The 25,472-nt window shown below is 37.9% G+C and overlaps 3 protein-coding genes across 6 annotated transcripts; 2 read left to right on the top strand and 1 right to left on the bottom strand.

Moving 5' to 3' along the window:
* Positions 1–446: 446 nt before the first annotated feature.
* On the bottom strand, positions 447–2,349 carry LOC135943273 (RNA-binding protein 41-like). 3 transcript variants are annotated; one of them, XR_010575183.1, is made up of 7 exons: positions 2,148–2,349; positions 1,907–2,086; positions 1,541–1,837; positions 1,288–1,481; positions 919–1,236; positions 712–859; positions 447–648 (listed from the first exon to the last, which is right to left on the bottom strand). XR_010575183.1 is itself a non-coding variant. In XM_065489733.1 (7 exons), exons 1-7 carry the CDS (start codon positions 2,177–2,179, stop codon positions 548–550), a joined length of 1,275 nt encoding a protein of 424 aa, XP_065345805.1. In that variant the 5' UTR covers positions 2,180–2,346; the 3' UTR covers positions 447–547. The 3 variants fall into 3 exon arrangements, 2 of the variants coding, with proteins under 2 accessions (XP_065345805.1, XP_065345806.1); XM_065489733.1 differs by having other exon boundaries at positions 914–1,236; positions 2,148–2,346; XM_065489734.1 differs by lacking the exon at positions 2,148–2,349 and having other exon boundaries at positions 914–1,236.
* A 203-nt stretch (positions 2,350–2,552) lies between these two features.
* Positions 2,553–4,744, top strand: LOC135943272 (la-related protein 7-like). Of its 2 annotated transcripts, none has more exons than XM_065489731.1 (9): positions 2,553–2,712; positions 2,787–2,976; positions 3,044–3,225; positions 3,283–3,447; positions 3,506–3,684; positions 3,741–3,906; positions 3,954–4,098; positions 4,163–4,451; positions 4,503–4,744. In XM_065489731.1, exons 2-9 carry the CDS (start codon positions 2,793–2,795, stop codon positions 4,681–4,683), a joined length of 1,491 nt encoding a protein of 496 aa, XP_065345803.1. In that variant the 5' UTR covers positions 2,553–2,712; positions 2,787–2,792; the 3' UTR covers positions 4,684–4,744. The 2 variants fall into 2 exon arrangements, with proteins under 2 accessions (XP_065345803.1, XP_065345804.1); XM_065489732.1 differs by having other exon boundaries at positions 2,579–2,712; positions 2,759–2,976.
* A 3,596-nt stretch (positions 4,745–8,340) lies between these two features.
* On the top strand, positions 8,341–25,430 carry LOC135941886 (tumor necrosis factor receptor superfamily member 11B-like). The gene is made up of 4 exons (XM_065487655.1): positions 8,341–8,607; positions 20,816–21,185; positions 23,787–23,935; positions 24,436–25,430. The coding sequence occupies exons 1-4, from the start codon at positions 8,530–8,532 to the stop codon at positions 24,586–24,588; spliced, it is 750 nt and encodes a 249-aa protein (XP_065343727.1). The 5' UTR covers positions 8,341–8,529; the 3' UTR covers positions 24,589–25,430.
* The last annotated feature ends 42 nt before the right edge of the window (positions 25,431–25,472 follow it).

Here is a 25,472-nt window from a genome sequence, read left to right as displayed (position 1 = left end):
CTTGAAATCTTGAGAAATGAGAACTCATTCATTACTTTTTTAATTTCATTACAAAATTTAGTACAAATAGGAACTTGGTCAGAAATTCATAATAATTAAAATATAAATTATAATTAGTAATACGGCAAATTCTATCATTGTATTGTACTGAATAATAAATATTTGAACTTTTTTATGCTCATTTTATCCCTATCTGAGGAGGGGGAAGGGCGCGCACTGCACTAGCATGAATGCTGAAACCCAGGTCCCAGTAACACCGCGAATGGATAACATGGGCGCACCTGGCCGCACAGGGACCCAGCCCACTCAAGGGCCACTTGCATCCGCACCGAGGACTGCATTGAAACGCTAGACATTCGTCCCGTGAAGCCAAATCACGCATGCTGGAAAGGTGCTAACCAGCAAGTAGCGAGAGATTACTTTATGAATTATATTAAAGAGGCGTGTAATTTCAATAAAATGGTTAACATAATTTTATTTTTATATTAATATCACACTTCAGTCTATTAGTTATAAGTTTTGTGAAGCTAAAGGGTTTCATCAATATTCAGCTTGCTGAACTCTCCTTTCCAAACTGGATGATAATTGGCCGCCCTTTCAGTTGATAGCCAATTACACAGTCAAGAGCTCTTTCCGCTGTCTTCTCATCTGAATATATAAGCAAACTCGAATTACTATCTCATGCTAAAATTACCAATGCAAAAATCAAACCTGGGAATTTCACAAATGCTTGGCCTTTCATCCTTCCTCCCATCAACCGATATACGATGGCTTGGCTTCCTTCTTGCTCAAAGTTCCCAAAAAGCTCAGCCAGATCTTTTTCTAGCACCAACCCTGATAAGTTTTTCAGAAACAAAGTCTACAAAAGAATGAAATTTCAATTATCTCAAATTGAGAGGAATATCTTTCTTACCCTACTTGGAGTGCCCTTTTCATAGTTTTGGAATTTGGTAATTTTTCTTATTTCTGCTATTGGTAAGGAATTTGTTTTAATTATCTCCAAAGGGATTGTTGTCTTGAGATGTGGTGCAACATAAGGCTTCCCCAGAGTAGGTTTAGATAGAGTTTCTTGCGGTGGCACTTCTGGTGGCGCAGTCCTTCCTAAAAAGACAGTCTTCCCATCCTTGATAGTGTAGAATGTTTTTGGAGCACACGTTTTTAGAGATGCTGTTGTTGCTTGCGCTTTTTGAGGCAACTGATACTTTTTCTGTTTTTTCTTATCCCACTGTGATTCACCTGAAAGTTTGAATTAATAAATTGTGAAACAAATGGCTTTATCAATGCAACCTTCAGCCAAATACGACACTGGTTCATTTTCCTCAATTTTTCTTTTCTGAACTTTAAAACCTTCATTCATTTGCTCAGGTGACTTTCTTAAATGACCGAAAAGGCTAACTTCTATTTCCTTTAGTTGATTCATTGGATGATTAGGAGGGTAATAATGAGTTGAATTTGATTCTTGGGGTGATGAAGAGCTCCCGCTGTGAATTTAATTTCAAACTGAAACTGGTCTATGTATGCGTGAAATTTATTTTCAAACCTGGTATTAAAGGAAGTTGCAACTTTAACTTTGTTGATAACTAAACTAATCTTCCTGTCCAACGCAGTTGGTTCTAATTTTGCATATTTGCTTTTAAGGTATTGTCTTCCCTTTTTCAAATCATAAAAGAAGTCGAGCTCCTCTTGGGCAATGCCTCTGCTCAAAAGTAGCTTGTCGAAGCTCAATTGTGAAGTTGATGCTGAAAATCTGTCAAGCGCAGCTAGCCCAGCTGGCAATTCTATTGAAGAAAATTCATCATTCGAACCCTGGATGAAGTCTTGCTTGAACGATAACTGTCTGCAAACACGAATGGCATTGCCATTTTTATCCTTAAAAGATGTACTTAAAACCGATATGGCTGCTTACTCTGACAACGATGTGTGCTTGGACAGTTGTTTCTGTGCTAATTCTTTTATAAACGACTGTGTCTCCGAGTTATCAGGCTCAGGACCATCTTCCTCGAGTCCCATTTCTCGGAATATCTTGCTAGCTCTATTGGAAATATTCGCCATAATTCGATAATTCGGCCCCAATAATAACGTAGATCTGAAACAAAATACCCCTCAGTAAAATGAATGAGCTGAAATTGTTAAAATTGATTCCAAACCTTTCTGAAGAATTATATGTATTATAATGCATGTATTTTATATGTATTAATCGGTCAATACAAAATGGTTTTTAATATTATATATGATACATACACACCTCACTTCAAATTTATGTAGATTGAATTTTCCGAATTTTCACATTAAGCTACGATCAAGAGTTCGAGGTATTAATTATAAATAAACTTAAACTGGTATGTATGTATGTAATCATAACAACAGTGCGGTTTGTTTACATACTATTTTTAATTTTCAATTCGACCAACAGATGGACTCAAGATCTGCTCAGAATGGAATGCTCCGTTCCCCGTTCTGCGCAAAATGTGTTTTGTGTATAAAATCTGTACAGGTGCTGCCATCAAGGGTTGCACGATGGAAGTTTTTCCCAGAAGTCGTATTATTTAGATATACTAACAGATGACAGATGATCTACACGCGCGAGAACGCGAGAAAATCGCGCGCCGGCCTGCTAGTGCGCAAAACAAACGCTGAAATTGTATTGTAAATTCGATTTATCTTGCTTATGTAAACAGTACCTCACTCTCTCCACGTCAGATATTCTTTGAGGTAATTTTGTCTCTCTAGATTTTGTGTTACATTTAATTATGCGTAGCCGATGAACTGCCATCGTCAATTTTCAGGAAACTATGGCTGGTCATGACAAAAGTGAGGCACATAACGAACCATCGGACACCCAGACTGGTGAGGATCAGCTCTCTGAGTGCAGAGAGAGCCTCCTGCATAAGGTCAATGGTGTCTTAGAGTTCTACTTCAGTGACATAAACCTATCAAGGAACCAATACTTTGCCCACAAAGTGTGTGAGGATCCTTGTAAGAAGTTTCGCAGAAATTGCAATATTTGCATGATTAAAATTAAATTTAATTATGCATGTTGCAGACGTTCCAATCGACCTCCTCATGACTTTTCATAAATTGAAAGAGCTGACGGACAGTAAAGAAGTGATTTTGGATGCTGTCAAACTGTCCAAAATGCTTCACGTTACTCCTGATGGTAAAAAGATTTATCGAACAACTGAAATCCAACATGTTGACCAAATAGAAGAACACGTCATCTATGTTGTATGCATCCTTTAATTTTTGAATGGAATATGTTATCGAACGCGTTAATATTCGCAGGAAAATGTCCCCGAGAACAAAGACATTGAGTGGCTCAGACAAATATTCTCTTCGTATGGACAAGTTGTGTATGTGTCATTACCAGTATTCAAGATGACCAGAATGAACAAGGGATATGCATTTATCGAGTTTACGTCAGAGAAGGATGTTGCGAAATCCTATGAGGTAAATTATCAACCCTTAAGTTGTTGATGCATTTGATTTATATTTAACTTTCATCCAGGCCTTTAAGAGCTCAGATTTGTTGATTTGCACAAATAGGCCACCTGAAGAGCTCTTGAGTATCAAAACTCATGAGACGGACAACCCTGCAGATGCTCCAGAAGTGGACAGAATGAAACTGGTCAACTCAACTGTTGAATCACGAGATTTGGCGAAACTTGGAATGAAAATCATGATGAAGTATACACTATAATTGGACCTTAATTTTGCTAAATTAATAATACTGAATCTTTCAGGTGTGATTGGAGGAGACTGAGAAATAGGTATTTAAATCGACTCCATGTGAAAAACAGAACATTGAAGGAGGAATCTGGTGCCCAAGAAGAGGAATGTACTCTTAAAAAAGGTCTCATTGTCAAGCTACAGAAATCTAAGCACTTGGGAAATCTCGCTCAATATATTGTAAGTCTCATTTTTTGTTGAATGATGGTCCTTAACACTAATTGTAGGAGGGGATTCGACTGCGACCAAATGGAGGAGTTGTGTTTGTAACAAACCATGCTAAAAGTGATTGTGTGTACATCCGATTTGCTTCTGCTGAGCAGGCTGATGCCTTATTGAGTTCTGACGCACCTCACATTACTAAACTTGAAGGTCGGAATAACCTGCTTATTAACTAAATTTCTAATTGACATCTGAATTATTACCTTCATTTCAGGCTCTGAGGAGGTTGAGTATTGGGAAAATGTAATGAAAATAGTTGCAGAAAAAAAAGAGCGCGCTTTTCTTAAGAAGGTTATGAAAAAGAAGGAAAGGCGACTGGCTAAAGCTCAAAACCAAGCTGGGCCAACCTCAGATATTCCCGAGCATGGCAACACGATGGACAACTTTGATAATTTGGTACACAACTTACAAGCTAGCGTCGCAGATGACCAACCTGAGGTCAATGTTGATCCTAGTTTGAGGAGCAAGCGCAAAAAGAAAAGAGACAGGAAGACTGGTCAAAAGTACGTTTGTTAGATAGATTAAGCTGTTCTTATCCTCTATGTTCAATTCAGGCAACCAGCAAACAAGCACATCTACTTTGATGACGACGATGAAGCTAAGGAGACTAATGATGAAGTTGGAATACAGGATCCAACATCTGAAAAAGGCAAAAACAAACGGGAAGCTGATTTAGGCAGCAATGATGAGGAGCCTTCGTCAAAGAAAGCATGTTTAACAGAGACAGAAGCATAATACTTTGAAAAGGAAAGAAAATTTTGTCAAAATACAATAAATTTGTTATTTATCCTTGATAGATGATATGAGTATGATTTGATACTGCCATAAATAAATTATTATATTTGTCTAACTTCAAATTAAAATATTAGCTCAGGAATGAGCAGTCAACTAGTCCAATTAAAAACTGTTTGCATAAATTAAGGTATTCAAGAATAACAGTGGTTACAGCAATCACGCATTTTTTTAACCAAATGATTGATGTATCACAAACTTATTCTTGTTCTCTTCTTGTTGTTTTTTAATTATGTCTGTTGACACCCTGTTGGTATGGGTCCTTAGATTTAGAAAACATATTTTGGAGTGGTTGCCCTAGTAGTCCTATGTCGCACCCTAAAATACGGGGCCAAAATTAAAAAAAAAATTGCTGATTATACAAGGGCTCCAGAGTTTTTGTTTTTTTGTAAGGGCGATTTTTGGAGAAAAAAACGTTTGCCTGGATTAAAGTAAATCAGAAAATGCTGTGTCAAAATATTCTAAATTTGACGCCAAACAAGAAACAAAAATAGCTCCTGCTGGTGACAAACTTCGTGGGTCACGAAAATCTGGTAAATTTTAAAGAAATTCAAAATAGCCAAAATGTGACACATGCACGTGGAATTTATTTACATCATAAAAACAGTTGCGTGTTTAATAAACTGATATACAATGTTTTCTCAAACCATTTACATTTTCGTAGTTTTTAGTGTTTGAAACAAATTAATGTTTTAAAAACAAACAAAAAATATTCGCAAGCATGTATAATTTAATATTTTTTGAAAAATAAGCCGTAGTAAAAACTTTAAAATTATTTTCCACTGGGAAATTGTTAACTATCAAAAATTTGAATTTGAGAAGAGGTAAGCCCCGGCTAACCGGCCAGTACTAACTTTATTTGCTATAGGTCGCCCTCTTCATCAGCTCCGCAGATTTTATGTTGTTTATTCTTCCTCCAAGCCATACACAAATATTTAAAATCACATTACATCAATAAATTACGTAGGGAAGAATGGGCAGACAGACACTATATAGCATTTAACGCAAAAACGATCAATACAATATATCTCGCACCGCGCTGAGCCCAACTCACTTAATTGATAAGTTGGCAGTGTTACGAGTGGCACTATTAGTTTCAGTGTCCCTAATACACCTTAATGTGAAGTCTACTATATTCGCACACTAATAAATTTATGCTAAAAGCTAGATTAGTTTAGATTGAGGTATTCACAGATGACTCATAACTCATGCTCTTTTTCATTTTGCTGTCAATATTTTTTGATATAGCCTTTTAAATTTTATTTTTGTTAAATTTATTTATCGTGTAACGGCCGCACACACGTGACCTGCAACAAAGAACATGAGCCACGTGCCTGCTCCCCGCGAGAGATCATCTTGCTTCGTTTTTTGTGGACGAAAGCTGCTGCATGTGATTCTTTTTCACCTGATTACCGCGCAGCGAGCGGTGGTTATCTCCCGTCCCTCGTCGTTTCATCCCCCGCAGCTGGCAGCGCCACAAAAGCCGCTAGCTGATTGCGAGAAGAGGACAGCTGCTGCCTAAAAATCCCTGGCTGGGCAGATGGCTCTCCGCTCATCAGTAGCTTCCACCTGATTCATCTTCTTGCCAAAGTTTTGTCTCATGTAATTTCTTTGATTTTAATTTTACTGATTTCACTTTAAAATTGCACATAATATATGAGAGGTTTTTAAGATGATTTATATTATTAAAATTGTGTCATAAATTGTGATAGTAAGAATAACCATAATCTTTGCGGAACTTTTATTTACACGATGGCAAAAGTAATTAAGAATAAATGCAAGTTTTGTTAAATATTTTAGAGATGAATCCCATCAATGTTATTTACGACATAAACTGAAGTGGCGGAGCAATATTTTCCTGTTCATGAATGTCTAAAATACCTCTACGTCAGAGATTTCATAAGATAAAATATGTTCCTAGCTGTTACTGGAATTTGATTAAAAAACCACTGGCGCGTAAAACTATAATTTTGCCTGCCTAGTTTGCAAACACACTTCCTGCCAACTTCATATAATTTAAATATCGTTTTTATATTTCTAAAGTTAATGTGAGTTTGAATAAATAATATATTAATTTAATACCTTTCCAACACATAAAAAAATATTGAGAGATGAGTGACATTAAATTTGTGAATATGCAAGTAAAATATTTTGTATTGCAGAAACCAGCATTCCAGAAGATGGCTAATCTGGAAATTATAAATATGAGTATGATATTTTTGTTGCGAGCGTTTGTTCTATTGATGAATCAAGATGTCCCTCTTGCGATAATACACCAGATCTTTTGAATAATATGTTCAACTCTTATCAGAATCAGATGATACAGCACGCTATACCAGCCATGAAGTCAGGGATACAATATTTTCAAACATTTTTGCTTTATTGAATCGAATTATTTTAGATATTTTGTGTGACAATTAAATGACTTACGAATATCATTGATCATTCACTGAGTCTTAATAACAATTAAGTTTTTTGCTTCTATTTTCTCTGTGGATTTCCAGGGGCACTTTTGCCTAACAAAAATACAGCGCTCCTCCTCAATCAACCTGGCATATGGCTATCCATTAAATTTAATGCAGAGAAGGCATGACTATATTATATAATAAAAATATCAAATGCTAATACTCTTTTGGTGAAAAATTTACTATGATTCGTTGGGGGCACAATTAATAAGTTATTTTTTTTTATTTTCTATGTGATACATACATGTATGGCTTAAAATTTACCTAAAAATAAAAAGTTTAAATTTATGATAAGTACGATCGATATTCTGTACAATAGCAGTTACTGCACGAGAAAAGAAAAACAAGCCAGCAGGCACTGTGAAATTTTAATCCAACCAACGAAACTTTATCCTTGCTGCATCCCCCAAATGTGGTGAATATTGGAAATATTGAACGCAATTTTAGTTAAAAGGAGAGAACAGAAGGCCAAAAGTGTGGCAGTGCGGCACATGCATGCTCTTTTAGTATATCTAATTTCATATACGAAATACCCTTCACTGCATATTTAAGCCAAGTCAGGAGATTATTTTACTTTCCACGTTGACTTGTGTGGGCCTTTGAGCAAGAGAAGCGTACTTTTATTTTTATTAATTTTCTGTTTGAATTCGGATAGTCAAACGAAGCAATCTGATCAACAGCGTGCTCAAAAAAGCATTGAAAAAAGTTTTATAATAATGTTGAGCTTACATTAAGATTGAATTAGCTGATATTACAATAAAATAGTTAACTTCGTTTAGGTGGAGTTAATTAAGTGTTTCAACCATTTGTACATATATTTGTACTAGCTTAAGAAAATATTGCTTTATATTTTCAAATGAATGCTAATTATTACATTTTTTTATATTTTTAGGTTCTGATTAATTACAAGTTGGACGTTATTTTTATGCATGAAATAAAACAGTTTCGTGAAAAATTGCTTATGCATGAACAATTTTTTTCATATATTTTATCATGGAGAAAGCGTTTATCCCCCGCTATTGTTGTGGCGCTGAAAGGTGCAAACTGAAATGATATTCAGAGGGAGGGAGAGCCGCAGGAGGAAAACCCTGACGCAGAGCTCTCGCTTGCTCCCTCACACACGCCACTCACTCAGCGCTGGCCCACGGACAAAGCAGCAGGCTCTGTCTTTAATTCTCTCATCTGCTCCATTCGCCTGCACGCGTGCTTTGCGGGAGGAAGCACGGAGCAGATAAAGTCGCCTGGGATACCGATAACGCACGTATAGGTCTATCGATCGAAATGAAATCGGTATTGTCAGGCTGAAATCGCTATTCGCTACAAGATGATGGACTTGAGGGTTGCTAGACGGTGGCAAGTGGTCCTCGTGCTTGTAGTCTTCCAGTTTCTCTGCCCTTCTGAGGTGAGTACAAAACTTTTTTTTCTTAGATGCTGTTATCTGGTTTAAATTTCGATCCATTACTAATGCAAGTGAATCAATCATCGGTTTAAAAAAATAATTACATACATAATTTTTATTCTGAATCCACATCACCTATTAACTCATAAGCCTACATGTATGCATCGATAAAAAATACCTCGATTTTTCTGCATGAAATTATTGAGCCTAGCATACTTGAGTAACTTAACATAAAAGTATGAAAATTGCTACAAATTTCCCAGGGTCCTTTTTTCCAATCCTTTGTCCTTGTTTTAAGAACGAAGCGCTCAAAGTTGATATAGTTATCAAATTTACGTCGTTTGAGGCAAAACTTTATCTCATTTAAAATAATATATTTATCCTATCAGTCCAACTGTGATAAAGATAAAATTTAGCAATATTTTCATTTTTGTATTAAAAAGGACGTAATTGTTAATTTTCACTTAAAAATTGTAAAAATCAATTTTTTTGGAGTCAAATTTGAAAAAAATTGCATTAGAAAGCTGATTGTTATTCTATTTGGATTAAAGAAGAAATATATATGAACATCGCAAATCATGCTTGATTTAGTTTTGAGGTAAAAAAATTAAAACTTTAATGAGTATTGAATTAACTGTTATTTTTGCGTGGGTAGTTCCTTAAATGGTGCACGAAAAATAAAACACAAAACTAAAATAACAACTTCTAGAATGAATGTCTCTTTGAATAATTAATTATTTAATTGTAAAATTTTCGGGTATACATTTAAATCATCAAGAGTTTTATTTTTCAACTAAAAACGAAAAAAGATACGCAAAAACTAAACAGTAATGAAGCCTGAAGCAAAGCACCTTTTTTAGAATAGTCGGAAGTGGCGTGTTTGCGGGGGCGGGCCGTCGTTTTCCATGCTGCAACTGAATTTTTATGCAATTGGCTTTTTATGTGGCGCATGGCAAGTTAATTAGAGAAAATCGTCACACTGTTTCCTGCTGTGGTCGTGGAGAAATGAGACGTTTCCTCTGAACTGACTGATATTTTTACGTGACTGCCGATATTTAAAGAAAAATGCCGGCTTCCTGCGATTTTCTCATTTGAATGCAACAGAATTGTAGGGGGCTAGATTCTCACAAATTAATGAAATTGGATGATCATAAATTAAGTAAATATGTAATATATTAGGTAGATATAATTTGATAAATAAATTATAAGCAACAATTTTTCCTGTTTCATCCGTCGCTTGTTTGTGTGGGATTTTTGTTGCAGACATTCAAACCGAGCATACGGAATTGATTTTTGACATGGAGGTTTACAGGGGAAAAACAAGTTTTGCATTTGGTGGTATAAGAATCGAGAAAAAGAAAACGAATCCCTCAAGGCCAAATTTGAGCATGAGCAGGAGATCAGTGGAGGAGCGGAACTAGAGCCGAGTGACTACCTGAGAAAGAAAAGTGCGACAGCTTTCTTGGCATCGATCGCGCGTCTTCTTTTCCACAACAATGAAAACCGCTGTTAAAGATGGGGGAGGTCGCGCGGCTGCCTTTTCATTCTTGATCACACAAAGTTGCACTGTTCCCATCGCTTGCGAGCTGGTTCATCTGCATGTAGCGCTAATTTTCACCGGATGAAAACATCACATGCAATTACTTCCAACCACCTAATATTACATTGTGTTATTAAAGCATAATACACAACGCACGGCAAGCCCCTCTCGTTTTGCATTTTGTATGCTGCAGCAACGGAACCATAATATTCTGCCAACAAGTGAGCGAGTAATCGACTCTTTAACATCATACAGGCTGTCCGCTTAATCAATTTCACTACTCTCTTTCTTAATTAGCAACATGTTCTCGGCGGAACACGCACTGGCGTGCGGAGAGAAGCTCCTCAGGTCGCGCCAGCCACTTGCACAGTGCTAATGCCTTTTTGAATTTGTCTAATTACCAAGTGCGGGGCAAATTCACTTTCCAACGAGTCGAGATACTGATATTCGACGGTGAGAGTGTTTCTGAAATCATTATGTGCGCCAGACAATTAAAAAATCATCATGTGAAGTTAAGGGAACCGTTGATATTTTCAAACTAAATTGTCATTAAAGAAACAAAACACAGGCAGCTGCGCGATTTCAAACTCGAAGCCGTACAGATGCGAGAACTTAATTGGGTGGTTTATTATATTATACAGATAACGTAGCGTAGGGGACCCCACCCACTCGCAACTCTTTTTGTTCACCATCAAGGTGGTCTTGCATGAAGTGTGTATCAAATGTAAACAGAAACACGAGAGAGGCGGGCGTGCATTTTATTGCGGGTTGAGCTAGGCCGGAAGCTGTTGAGAGAGCGGAGATGCAGCCACTTTTCTCCTATCGCACATCCACGCTGTGACGAGTAGGGAAGAGAGCCGCGTGGTGTAAGGCACCTATAGTGGGTCCCAAGCGAGCAGTTTATTCCTTTGAAAAACGGAAGTTGTATTGGGGGAAGGACAAATTCGATGCGCAAAATGCGAACTCATAGTATATTCATACTGCAAATCAATATTTATTATTATTATATGAAGAATTTTTCAATGCTGGAATAAATTTAAATCTGTGGCACGCGACGATCCCCTCGCGGGCGATACCATTCCTACATAAATAATTAGCATTTGCTTTTTTCTTTTAGTGTTTTCTAGAGACTTTTGAAAGCAGATGCCATTGCACCTTCGATTATTTCACGAATTTTTGTTCCTTGAGTGCTCATTTATTGCAAAGAAACCACACCAATTCATAAGCTATACACGCAGAAACAAATAATAATATTTTTTAGAAAAAACTGCGTGAAAGATTTGCGGTCGTTAAAGTCTCTTTCCATTGCTCTCAGAGAAAGAGAGAGAGAGAGAGAGAGAGAGAGAGAGAGAGAGAGCCGATCAAAGAAAATTGCTCCTAACCACTTTAAAAAGTATTTTAGAAATTAAAAGACCAACCGCAGAGCTCTCTAATTGGATTTGTCACTTCATTTAAAGGACAGCTGCCTAAATTTTCACCAAAGCCGATAAAAAACATAACAGATCAGGATCAGTCTAGGAGACGAATCCAGCAAAATGGTCCCAATTAATTGATCGTAAATCCAATAGGTGATTCCTTCTTAGCCTTGAGGGTCACCTGCTTTTCTCTCCTCTCTGAAATCCTCGGCGTGGCCGCGTGCGGAGTTTGCTTAGCTGTCGGGCTGTTGAAGCGGCAGCTGCGTTATCACATCTCGCCGGCGGCTCCGGCAGGTGGAATTATCCTGGAACATCCTTTCTAACCAGATTCCACTTTAACGACTGCTCCATATATACATAATTTAGCCTTTTGTTTATGCTCCTGATCATGCGAGGAGAAAAATGCGCGAGAAAGTAGCTCTTGTTCAGGCGAATGTGGATATCAAGATTTTAAAACAGTCTGTTGCGCGCGTCGCGAAAACGATTCGACAGCTGATTTTCACACCGACCGTGATGAAAAGAGCGAGATTATGCGACACTCGTCTTTCAATTTCTTAATCCACCAGCATGAAGTGCAAAGTTTTGACTTGTTTACATTTAGATGTTAAAAGTGTTTTAAACAATAAATCTGCGCCGCATCGTGCTAATTTGTTTGAATTTGCATAAACTGTCAGCAAAGTTGGATGATTAATGCAAATTAATTTATTGTGGTCGTTAAATCCTCATGTTCATGGTTCTCTTTGCATCCTTAATAAGTCACTCATCCTTCCTTTTACGCTTTTATAATGGTGTGTAGCAATGTGAGAGAAAATACCGAAACATACTTTCCGCATAAATTAAGCTGAAATTTCTCGGCACTTCTTTTATCTCGAGTGACATAAGAAAAATAAAATTGAGCTCTCTATCATTTGTATTTCAAATGATGCCGCAAACATATTTGCAGTCAACCTCTTATCGTATTATTTTAACTTTGACATGGTGCAGCTGGCCGGTGCTATTTTTTAGTCTCGAGCAAAACTCTTTTGACTAATACATTACGTTGTAAACAGGCACTTTGCTTTTTTGTCCGCAGCTTTTAATCGAGAAATTTGCTGGCCTGTTACCCGCTGCTGATTAATGAGCGCGATAATTATGCAGTGTGCATTAAAAAGAATACCGACTGCCCGTCGAAAGCTCTTCACTTAGATAGGGAAAAAACAGCGGCCGCGCCTCCGTGAGTTTTTCACCGCACACTAACATCAGTGTGGTTGTTCGCTAAAGAATTTAAAAAGGCATCTCGTGTACACTTCCACCGCTTTGATATATGCAAAAAAATTGATAACAAGCACAGGCAAGAATGCCAAGCTGCTTTGTTCAGAAAATTCACGTAACCTTATGAGCAATATCCAAACTTTAATTTTTGAATTGTACCAGCACAAATGACTTTAGGTTGCCCAGAAAAAGAAAAATGGTAAACTAACTCAATATTTGGAAATAGTTCCTGAAATTTTTTTTCAAATTAGAAGAGAAAATCAAGATTTATTATTTTTTTCAACTGGACTGAATGATGAACATCTCCGTGACATTAAATAGACACAAGTTGAACGTGGAAAAATTAAAATTGTTGGAATAAATAACAATTTTATGGGTTCTTGTTGTCCTGTAAATTCAAATTCATGAAGTTTTTCACACCAAATTTTGGTTGGTTTTTAAAATGAAGTTGATTATTATTATTCTGATTTTAGACCTTCACTGACATTTTATTTTCTTTGACAACCACGCAACCCTCGTTTGTTCAAAGCCAACATTATTTTGACAGAATACGTAAATATTAAGTTTTCCAACCATGAAAATTTGCGGCTTCTCCCCTCTTATTGGCCACAGTATGTAAATAGAAACCCTGCAGTCGTTGACTTTTAATTGAAGACAGCAGTGTTGGTTCGTTGATAAGTAGAAAATCGAAAGTGGAGGCAAAAATTATAGAAAAGCGGCAGCACGCAGTACCACCTGTTGTCCTCAGCTCAACTTCCTGCTTCCCGACCAAAGGCAGCATCTGTGAGCGAGTTCAACCCTTCCGCCAGCAGCCGTTTGCCGCACGTTCATTGTGTTTCTTGGTACGGAATATATTTAAAAGCATCAGCAATTCACAAAGCTGACAGAGCACAAAACTCTACCCCTTTCCTGGCGTCCAAAATTGTGTGCATTTAAAAACAGTGCATTAGCGAGCGGCGGCGATGAACGCGTTGATAAAGAGTCAGCAGTTAGCTCTGTGCGTTCTCTTTCCATTATTTTCCTAATTACGTAATAAAACCGAGGAACTTGGTGGGTGTGCGAAAGAAAAGGGTTGGCTGATGTGAGTAATAAAAATGTTTATATCTCCATCAGCTTTAATTGCGCAAGCAGATGTGAGTTTTTTGGCAGCAATAAAAAATGTTGTTGTGAAGGTCATAAATTATAATGCTTACGTTCTTTTGTTTGTGCCAAAGTTGGTGCGTAGCTCTACGATTATCAAAACCTATACCCTATTAATAAACATAGAGGTATGTTAATTTTTGTCCGAAATAGATCTAGACTGAGGAAATTTAGATCGAAGGAAACGTTGATTCAGCTAAAATTATATTGAACATAGTTTCTCAATTAAAGAAAATGCAAGAATAATTAAAAACAAGCCAATGTGGCAAAAATGGTGATTTAATATACCTAGACGGTGAGTCTCATTGGCGATTTTTGCATTTGTAAGCGTTGAAGCCGCGATCGCGACGCTTCTTGATCTTGGCAATAAATTGTGCAATAGCTGAAAACGAATAAAAAATGAGCTATACAATTGAAATTTGTCACACCTGCTGTTGAGGTGTCGTGTACTGCTGCTGTATCGAATTTTAATTAATCACTTATCAGCATTTTTTTGCAACTTCACATGCGGTGATTTGCAACGCTCCACTTTGTGTGCTAATCAAAGAAATCATTATTTTAAAATTAAAACTTTCAATTTTATTCAGCATTTCATCAAATGCAAAGTCGCTGTGCCAAATAAGCATTCATATTTTTTATGCTTTGAATGTTCACTGTGATACAAGGAATGGAAATATTAAAATCAAAAGTGACTGTAATTACAACAGAAATGTCTTGTTAACAAAATTTTAAGCCTGAAAATATAATATTCAAAATGTTGTTGACAACAGTGCTCTTTTTCAGAGAATATATAGCGTGTGTGTATGCATAGAAATGTGTACAAATTAAAATAAAATGAGCAAAAGTGTTCCATCCATATCATCGCGATTATGCATCACACGCATGGGTAGCTTTGAAACAATTTTTTTCCGTTATTTATTGCTGCTAGTTCCATGCGCGAAATTTAGACGAAGTGCTTTATTAAGACCGCGTCTCTCTCTCGCTCTCAGGTCGCTGCAATTGACCAGCTTGATTAATATAGCTGAACTAGCGTATCAAGGGGAGCATTTGCCTTTCTGCGTGCGTTTTGACATGCATGGGTTAACTAAAAAAAAGTTTGCCAGCTTTACAATGCATTGTTCCCTCACGCGTTTCCAAACGCAACGTCCCACGCAATCTCAAAATTCGCATGCATTTTTTCACTCTCCAAGCAGCACAACGCTTCGGCTCTGGTTTTATTTTAGTCTGTGCGCGTGGTTCCCATTTGAAACAATAAATTAGGACTGTTTCCACTTCCTCTAGTAGTGCATTCAAAATAGAAAACCCAGGGCAGTGTCAAATTGTTGTCTGAGTCATCTTGAGCATATAATATGACTTAAAATATTTACTTGGGTGTTAATCGAATGTCTTGAATTTTAATTCAAGTTTGTAGGAATAACAAGAGGAAAACAATCTGAAGTGATTGAAACAAACAGACACATCACAATTTTTAGTGGTGATCACTTGTTGCTTTCTTCATTAAATTATTGATTAGATCAATGTTAAACAAAGAATTGCTATCTTTATGTTGATTAAATGTGCGGGATAACGAAACAAAAATCAAGAAAAGTAGCAGGCGTGCGTAATATTTAATTCGTTTTATCTTTTGAGCACTTCCCCCATGGAGTGCCAACATAGATAAATGCTCTAACAATGAAGCACTATTTTCTCCTAGCGAACCCCTTCCATTCAAGGGCACGTAGGAATTTGAAAACACCTTTAATTTTGGGCTTTTGACGCTCGAGCACCAACGCTTGGAGCGGCTCCTTACCTCATAATTTATTGGACACTCCGTCCCCGAGATGAGAAAAACACACGTTGGCTTAATTTTCCGCTTCCTCCGAGATTAATTCAGAGCTTCTACTCAGGGTTTTAACGGAGGAGGAGAGGAGAGAGAGAGAAGGCGGCGGTCTTTTCCATGGTTACGCTCGCTGCACTTTTACTACGACTCCTTCATCCTCATGCAGCCTGCCCCCATCCGACAACGTACATGTATTTGCGCAGCGCGCGCTCTTTTCCTATTATCGCGTCGTTGCTGAATAAATGCATTTTGAGCCTGTGACTCACAACACCATTAATAACAGCATTATACGCACCGCACTCGTTTCGGTGATAAATTGGGGAGGAGTGTTAGTTCTTTCCTCCGAATGGATAATACATTTTTTACGTTGTTGGCTAGAAAAAGCATTTGCTCTCGCACACGACTTAATTGATAATTTTCAGCTTGTGAAAAAAATGTTTCCTTTCCATCCAGCAATTAATCTCGTTCGCCGACAGCGCTGCGTAAGTTTATTCACAACTAATAACGGACCGAGTAAAGACGGAAAGTGAGGTGAATTATATTCCTCTTCTCTGATGTTGGCGAGGTGTAATTTTCTTATCCTGAGCTATTTTATCAGCTGTACAGTCGTTACTATCGAATTTTGTTTGTTTTAAATTGCTCCAATTAAATTTTAGTCAGCTTCAGCCGCGGGAACGAAACTAGTTTTCTTAATTAGATTAGCAGCTAATTGCGTAAAATTAACTTGGAACGATTACATTCGTTCTCTAGCGCTTTTGCTTTCTTGTTTTGTGATAATAAAAATTAATGCTCCCTCCTTTTCCCATTTTTACGAGCAAGTGCAGATGCCGACCAGATAAAGAAGCAATTATTCACTTATCCAGCCCTCGACAAGAACAATGACAAATTTAATTTTCTCGTCATCTCCGAGATGGCACTTTCGCTTTTGAGAATTTGGCGTGCAGGAAATAAGCGACAAAGGCACGTCTTACTCTAGTGACATATTTTGCGCTCATGCAGTCGCGCGCAATTACATAATTAACTTCTAATCAGATGGAATTTAAAAGCGCTTTTCTGTTCCGTTGCGACTCCTACATGTGTGTTTACGACAAGCTAGCTATTGTCATACTCAGTCTGGGGGAATAATAACAGACAAGAAAGCTTAAGTCATAAGTTTCGGAAGAGATTTTGAGAGATTTGAATGCAGTCTCAAGGACACAGGATATTTAGGGAAAACTTTTTTAACCAGATTCAACCTTTGAAAAATATAGCTGAGAGCAGTGAATTCTGTTAAAACTAATTAAAGTGTTTGCCCCGCCGGTCGCCACAAAAGTGACAGGTATGCAAAGAAGAAAATACAGGAATAATCAACTTCAAAAGCTGGTCACAATTTTTGGTCGTTAAATTTTGTTCCTTGGAAAGTTGCATGAAATATTCCAGGCTGAATAATTTGTTCTGTTAACTTTTTTATGCAATTTCCTCTAATAAAAGTCCGTTTGAAAGTCTTTGAAATAGTCTTTTATATTTGAACAAAGTATATCTGTTCAGAAACTAATCAGGCGTCTGGTGTGTAAAATCAACCCCCAATCTCAAATCTAAGAGCATGTGCTGCTGTACCCAGCAGAAGAATTACAAGCCACGCGACATCTGTAAGGTGAGCGAGCGCCAAATGGAGCTAAAAATCAGCCTCGTGGGGGCAGCCTGTTGCCTTTTGTCTGCATTGAAAGCACAGGCGGTCGCTGCCCGCTGGGCTCAAGTTCAGCTGCAGCTGCTGCGTCCCAAATCGCATCTGGCAATCAAGAAAACAATCGCTTTTACCAGTTGCATCCATAATTTCCACAACAGCATCAAACGCACGATTGAGGAAAATTGCTTGAGGTATAGGGAGCAGGATTTTGCAGCGAGTGAGGGGACTGACAGCGGATTTGTAATCAGGAAGGAAATAAAAATCATCTCAACAACCCTTTCTGTGCTAGTTGAGGGTAAGAAAATAGACCCCTGTCGTGTGGCAGCTGCTTTGAAACGGAAAGAGGGTGAACAATTAAGGAAATGCTGTTCATTTCAGACGTGTTGAGAGATTTATATCAAAGAGGGGCAATTACTTTGATTGCCTGCATTTTTCGGTAACTGAATCTATTAATTAAATAATCTATTATTTCCACACCCTAGCCAAAATTCAACCAAAGCCTTCTTTGCATCACTTGTTTTAATATCCTCTAATCTTGTTCAAATGAGGAATGAGAAAATATCAAATGGCAGTGTCAAGACAAGCAAGGCTGTCGTTATAATGATACGTTGCGGCTCGCACGGTGACAAGATGAACCGAGCCGTACTTGGGAATCAACGCAACACGCACTAAAATACACGACGAAAATGTTTGCTGGGCATTTGATAAATGAATAAGATTGCCAGAGACCGCACGCGTTTTTATCCTAATACGCGCGTATATATTCCCATTGCAAGCGGCAGATAGGGCATCAGTCCTTGAGCTAGAGCAAACTTTAAAGTATAAAAACTTAAGCCGCAGCGCGCCTGCTTCGTTACTCCAAACCGCAATGCATAATTAGTGCCGGTGGGAAAATGAAATTGCATTCGCTCATTATTTGATCCCACGCCTCGGTTTGATCTTTTTTCTCCTGCTTTTCCTTTCCTCTTGCCAACACTGCCGACTGTTTGAAATCACTTGATATTTCGAAATGCACTGTCGCAATTCGCTCATCTGCAATTAATTTAAAATTTATAAAAAGTAAATATTTAGATTCTTCTATAAGAAATGCTACCGAGAACGGACAAAAAACCTACTCATGAAAATTAATTTAAATTCACTCCAAGCCGCCCAGGCTTACCTATCCTTGTAGTTTCTCGCAGAAAAGAAAGCTTTTTTGTGCATAAATTTTTGGTGCTATTTCTCTCTCCAAATAGAAGACTGTTAGAGCCAGGATTATCTTCAAATTAATTTTTGTCGCAAAATATTGTTTTTGCTTGAACGATTAAAAATTATAGCGAAGTTTATTTAGATCAGAATCGCAATGCTCCATTTTAAGATTTCGTTAAGTTTCCATAGTGTCATAAAGGATTAAATAGCAATCAAGTTAGCAATACTGTTTTGCTGCGCAAGATTTATTTCCGAAAAATCATATTTTTCTGTGCCTGTTAATATATTTATCAGCAAATTTTAGTTTTTTTTTACGAGGTAATGAACACGATGAAGCGTCAGTTGCCACGATTCTCACCGCAATTGTGCTTTCATGTGGGCGTTTGTTCGATTTTTTGCTAGCGCACACACATGCTTTTGAACCTGTTTGCACTCTCTCATTGTTATCTGTACAAATTAATTATGAGAGGAAGGTAATCCACCCTTGCCGCCGCCGCGACGGCACAAAAAACGAATTAAAATGCAAATTTATTCGTGATGTAACACCCACTTGGAGCTGCAAAAAACTAGTCGCCGAAAGTTGAATTACACGCGCGCTTTCGGACGATGAACTTGCGAAATTTTGATATCATACCACTTTTGCATTTCATTTTCAGAGGAGAGAAACTTATTTCCGGGCTTAACAGTGCTGCAATAAGCATTAGTTTACTTTTAGGGAATTTTTCATGCGGTATATAGCTTCACGAAGTCGGTCTTTTTGCAGCAATTTCATGAGTACAATTGCGATATTATCTGCTTTAATATTGCATAATCAGGAAGGGGGGAATAGATCATTAATATAGCAGGCGTCAAGTGGTTTGATGGAGTTGTTTTTATTTATGAATGCAGTTTCAAGGTTTATTTTGGTGTGCGCTGTGCAAGTAGTTCTCGGAAGTGAACGGGAGCCTGTGGTAATAAATTTGCAGTGAAATAACTAATTCAGCACTCAAACAAGGGGGACCCCCTCAGTATCTGGAATTCCTGGTAGAAAGGAAAGGGAGTGCTCATTAAATTGCAAAATTGGCGAGAGAAATGGCGAAAAATAATCATCATCAGAAGCGAGCACAAACGTTATGCTAATGAAAGTGTGTTGTTTGAAGCGCTGACGATTTTATCTGCCTCTCGCGCGGACGATTATTTTGGTACCATGTTTTCGCTTCCTCGGCACCTGTTCTCCCAGATATGATAATGACCGCGATGCACTCACCAGAAAATATTTTAACTTTGCGAACTGAAAATTTTTTCTCCGAAGGAGGACAATGGCGCTTGCTGCAAACTCAACGTGTGTGAGAGCGAATGCAGTTTTTACTAATTATCAGAAAATCTTATCTTGCAGATAATTTGGCGCAAACTTCTTCACTGACCATCATTGAGGAGTAAAATCTGAGAGTAATGAACCCTCGAGTTGGGGATAAAGTAATTTCTGTGGGAACTTTGGATCATCTTTAAGTAAAAAAATTGTTCTGGGAAAATTACTAGCTTTGCAACATCGTGATTTTAATAAAGCGCGCGCCTTGCTTACCTGACGCACTAAAAATTGCCAAAAGAATGCCTTCTTATTTCAAGTGAAATTCTACCGATCGTCAGAAGCGAATCTCGTATCCCACCTGTCAGTAAAATCACCTTGCAATTTTTTGTATAGAAAACAAACAGCAAGGACAGTTCGCGTCAATAAAACACGCGCACGGTACGTGACCTGCAATAATAACAAAACAAAAGGAGCAGTTGTTGCGGCTAAAGGTGTTTAAAGCGCAAGCTGCCACGCGACGCAGGTGGTGTTCGTGGGTTCGCCTGACGCCACAAGCGAAGATATCTTCCTCCGCTAATTGCCCCCGAGAGGCACACCCCTGATGCTGCGCGGCAGATGATGCCGTCGGAGAGAAACAAAAGACGACCCACCAATTGCCACCTGCCTTCCCCGAAAGTTGCTCATGCGATCATGCTGTAAATATAGTAGCAAAAACCATGCACGGTCAAATCATGTCTGCAATTTATGAACCAGAGCCACTGAGAGGGGAACTCACTTGAGTGAAATCCAAATTACAATCAGATACGCATCGGAACATAAGCTACTAGATCACTGCCAGTTATAGATGATAGTTTTAATCAAATCCATGAAAAAAATATTGATTAGCCCGTTTAAATTGTTTCAGACTGCAACAGTAAACATGCTTGCATCTAACACGAAGTGCTCCAAGTGTCCCCCGGGCTTCGGAATGGTGCAACTGTGCTCGCCGCTGAACGACACGGTGTGCGTCGAATGCCCGCCTGGCTTCTACTCATCTCACAATTCCGCCTTTGAAAGATGCTACCCGTGCTCCAAGTGCGGACCCAGTCTGTACGAAGCGCAGTCATGCACCACGCGGACGGACACCGTGTGTGACCGTTGCGCCACAGTCATGGGGCCGCACAACATGGACTTCTTTGCCAAGCATTGCAATGACACCATCTTCGTCATGGAGCAGCCAAAGCCCTCCTCGGCCTGGAGGAACGAGCTCTTTGTGCAGTATCAACATCTTCCAGGTAGGTTTAACGATATTAACTTTCCTCCAACAACTTGTTATAATTAATTATAAATTGGTGTGCAACTACAAAATTGGCAAACACGTAGTCGTGTAAAATAATATTTTTATTTTTAATTTTGTAGAAGCAATGGTTTACGTTTAGTTTGTTCAAATGATACGTCAAGTCCTGTCCCGTGCGGCTGCATATTTTACGAGCGTGCTCGGCTGCTGTGCGACTACCGGCGCGTTTTTTTACTTTTAACATTTTGAACTGGTGCAGATGTTTTGAGTTACAACTTTTTGTCCGTATAACTACAGCTAAAGAGCTTTTACAAAAATAAAAATCAATTAAATATTTTACACGGCTACATGTTTGCCAATTTTGCCATTGCACACCAATTTACAATTAATTGTAACAAAGTATCAAATGTGCAAGCTTTGAAACGTTCTCAGTTTTAACTGGTAACATTTAATTTATCTTAGATTGTTAAAACTTGGCCTCAAGCATTTCGCCACCACCTTTTAAACCGTCTCATACTCAGAAAGGTTAGAGAACTCGAGTTTAGTTGCAGCCACTTTCTTCAGCAATACACATGAACAGCTGCATTTATCGACGCTTATGTATTATATATATTCATGCTAAATTTTGATGTCAGCTCGCACCTGCCAGGTGTATATAAAGTCTCTGTCGTTGCACTTAAGTATAGCTGTAAACCGTTGAGGTTTTATTGCCATAATTATATATGCGTGAAAAGTCATAAAATTATTAATTTGTTGCAGTAGCTCACAAGTTCTGTTTTTTGGCAAATAAAATATAATTATTGCTCATCTCTACTGTGCGTGGTTCCAATAATGAATATTTTTTAATGGACTGCATAGTCGCACATATTTAGTTATTCGCCTTTACAAATAGGTCAAAAGGACATCTCGATTAAAATAATGCCGATTTCCTGCTATTATAATCTATTTCTCTTTTTCACAATGTCCCTCATTCAAAATAAGTGCAAGACCCTATTCACGCTAAGATTTCCGCAACAATTAAGTCGCGATAAAAGACACAGTTATAAATTATGCAGTTTCAATTTAATACGACAACGTGTGCTGAAACAGTACGCGAAAAGACGGACTCTAATTTGAATAATAATAGGCTGACAAAAAACTGTACATGCCTGAGAATCTCACCATTCAAGACCGGGAGCAATTATATTTAAAAAGACATTTCTTCTAAAAGAGTGACATCGCAATTTTCTGAGTTGTTCATCCTGAGAAACGCTTGCTGACGTATTCGAAAAGGTGCTGTGTATGTTCAATTACTATTGAATCAGCCAAAGCCTAAATTATAAATATGCAAAGCAGAAAGCAAGCTGCATGCATGTCATTTTCGACCACCTTCCCGCGTCCCCAGCTGCCGCACAAAAAACTGCTCTCGCCTGAATAACGCACCAGCTCGACAGTTAACACTTTGAACACCATAATGTTAACGACTCCCTCGCCATCCATCTCGAGGAAAAGCACCTGCGTGTTTATTTTTCAACCGAGTAGAATCGACAGCTTTACAGTCTCGATTGCCGACCCCCAAAGTCTTTTTCACTTGACTGCCTCGGCGCTGCTAGAAGATGACTTTTGTTACCCTTTCATTGCTAACTTATCCAGCTGTGGTACCTGCTATCAATTATGTAAAATAAATTAATATGGTCCTTATTGACACAGCTGTAGCTTTATTTTAAACAATGATTTCAAAAACTGATCAATCATATTAAATATACTGATCGCACACAACCGTCTTTCTGCATTAATTAATTATATTGGTTTTCCCTACAGTGCAAGTGGCAAGTTTCGCAATTACAAGATTTGTCTTTTTTTAAAGGTCTCACAATCAGTCGCGAGATTTAAGGCAGCGACTGGTGGGACCGGCTTAGCCGAATTTTTTGCCCAGCGGCGGCGGCTGGTCATTTTACCGGTGGCTGGCGCGGCTGACAACATTTGAAACGTGAATTTTGATAGTGCTTAAAGGCCCGAAGAGGCGGAAGATATTTTCTCCTGCACTTTTTAATTTTTGCCCTTTTTTACTGGCAGCTTGCGTGGCTTGCGCAGCTTAGCCAGATTCGCGGCGGTTGGCGGCTGCACAAGCGGCTTGCTGAGACTTCCAGTATTTTTGCATCAATTTTTCATTTCCTTAAAATAAAGATTCAAGTATATGGGTAAATAAGTTATTTTTAGAACTAATTACTGAAGTTTTTTGTTTTAAAACGGAACACATTTAAGATAATAAACAATTAAATCTATTTATATCCAGTACTGTGTGGCATACAATGATTTTTGCCACATTAATGGCAACCACACGCATGCAACACCAATAATTATTATCTAACCAAGCACGCACAGGAAGGACGCCAACGCGGCTAACTATTATCTCTGCATAAGACAAAAATTTGCTAAGTGCGCGCGTTGAAATTCTGAGCAACTCATGTGTGTAACATCGAGTTTTCAGGTTAATTTGTACAAAACACGAACACACAATCCTTTTTCTCCCCACTCGTGCCGGACAAACTGCACGTTTGCGGAAACACAAATTGTGCTATTCAAGTCACTTTTCTCATGTATGCCTTTCTGTTATCAGTTGCAGATCATCAGAAGTTGACAGCGCCGGCGGCGGAAAGGGCGCTGTGGCCGACACTGGCAGCGGCGATCGCCGTCATTTTCGGGGTTGCGGCCCTTCTAGTCACCATAGTGCAAGGCGTCCGTTCGCACTTCACACGCAACATCCAGGTTCGCATGCTTTTCAAATCACGTTTAAAATCGTGAACTCCCTTTTTTAATGACTATTTGAAAAGTATTTTGCCATTATGAAATGCGAAAAAAAGCACTCAGAGCTTTCAGCAGTCTGACAAGTTTTCACTCGCACTTTTCGATCAGCAATCCCATATTTTTCCTTATATTTTTTTTTAAATCAAAATTTCTTAATTGTTATAGATAAAGTGCCCAGCAGAAATGCTAAATTTTGTGGTAATATTTTTCAAATCAAATATGCTATGCAAAAAAGCCTAAAAGGTCAATGCGATCTATTCAAAATATTTTTTCAATCTCTAATATTACACTCATTTAAAAAAACTCCCACGTCATTAACTCACTAATTTTAGCATGATTTCAAAAACTGGAAAACGATTATTGTAATTAAAAATGAACCTGTGAAACGTTTCTTAGCGAAAATAAGCCCGGATTCTATAAAAATATTCACTGTCTTTCATAAGATTAATTTTTGTCCACAGAAAATCGATTTGAGTTTCGACCAAGAAATGACCTTACTAAAGGAAATGAGGCCGCCAGACGACTTGGACGAGGTGACCTGCTTAAGCCAGCAGCAGATGTCACTGATTTTGCACGAAGAAGAAACACACGAGCCATCCGAGGCGATTGGATAGCTTTTGGGGTGACCTGTTCTGCTATGCTACTTCACCAAGTGCTAATTTGAAACCAAATTACGGTTTAAAGACACTTTTGTTTAACTTAATTCATGCCGTGGACGTACAAATTCTTGAAGGGGAATCAATTTAGCTTGTGTTTGATTTGTAAAATCGAAAGAAGGACGAACTATCCTACCGAAGTGTTTAGAAGTGAAGAATAGCTTTATAAGTGCTAACAGAATAAGAAATTATGCTAAAGGTTGAGTTTTAAGAGAGAATTACAAGGCGCATCTGAAGATGGACGGAAATGCCAAAAATTGAAAATGAGTCAATCTAATCCAAGTGTGAAAACGCCAATCATCAAATTATCGGGTCTTTATTATTGCTTTTGTAAAGTCTTGATCTCATTTTTGAAATAAAATTTTAGTGTTCTTCTTGCTCAATGTTTGGAAAGTGCTTGAAATTAATTTGAAAATACATCTCAATAACAGAAGAGGTTTGACATGTGGCTTTGTTTTAATTGTGTTCGTTTGCATTCCAGTCGGCGTCACCGTTTTCGTGTTCACCGTTCAAAATATGTGTCCATTCTTAATCTGTGCCTTCGACAAATTTGTAAGCAGATTTGTATTAAGATTGAAAATCTAGACTGCGTATTTTATTAAACCAAAAACGATTTAGAAATGTAAAATCTAGTATGTATTATGTAATTCCTGAAACAAAACTGTAGATCTTGTATAGATTATAATCATCTGTATTTTATTTGAAATTGAGCAACTCTTAATTTGAATGCAAGAAATTCGAAAGTACAGAGTTTGTGATTTTGGATGTACAAAAATCCTGGAAATAAAAAATTAAACGAAGGTAATTAATTTCATTTAAAACAATTATAAGGTATATAGAAA

The sequence above is a fragment of the Cloeon dipterum genome, chromosome 4 (genome assembly GCF_949628265.1).
Source record: "Cloeon dipterum chromosome 4, ieCloDipt1.1, whole genome shotgun sequence".
Classification (NCBI taxonomy): Eukaryota; Metazoa; Arthropoda; class Insecta; order Ephemeroptera; family Baetidae; genus Cloeon; species Cloeon dipterum.
This window is presented reverse-complemented; position numbering and strand designations above follow the sequence as displayed.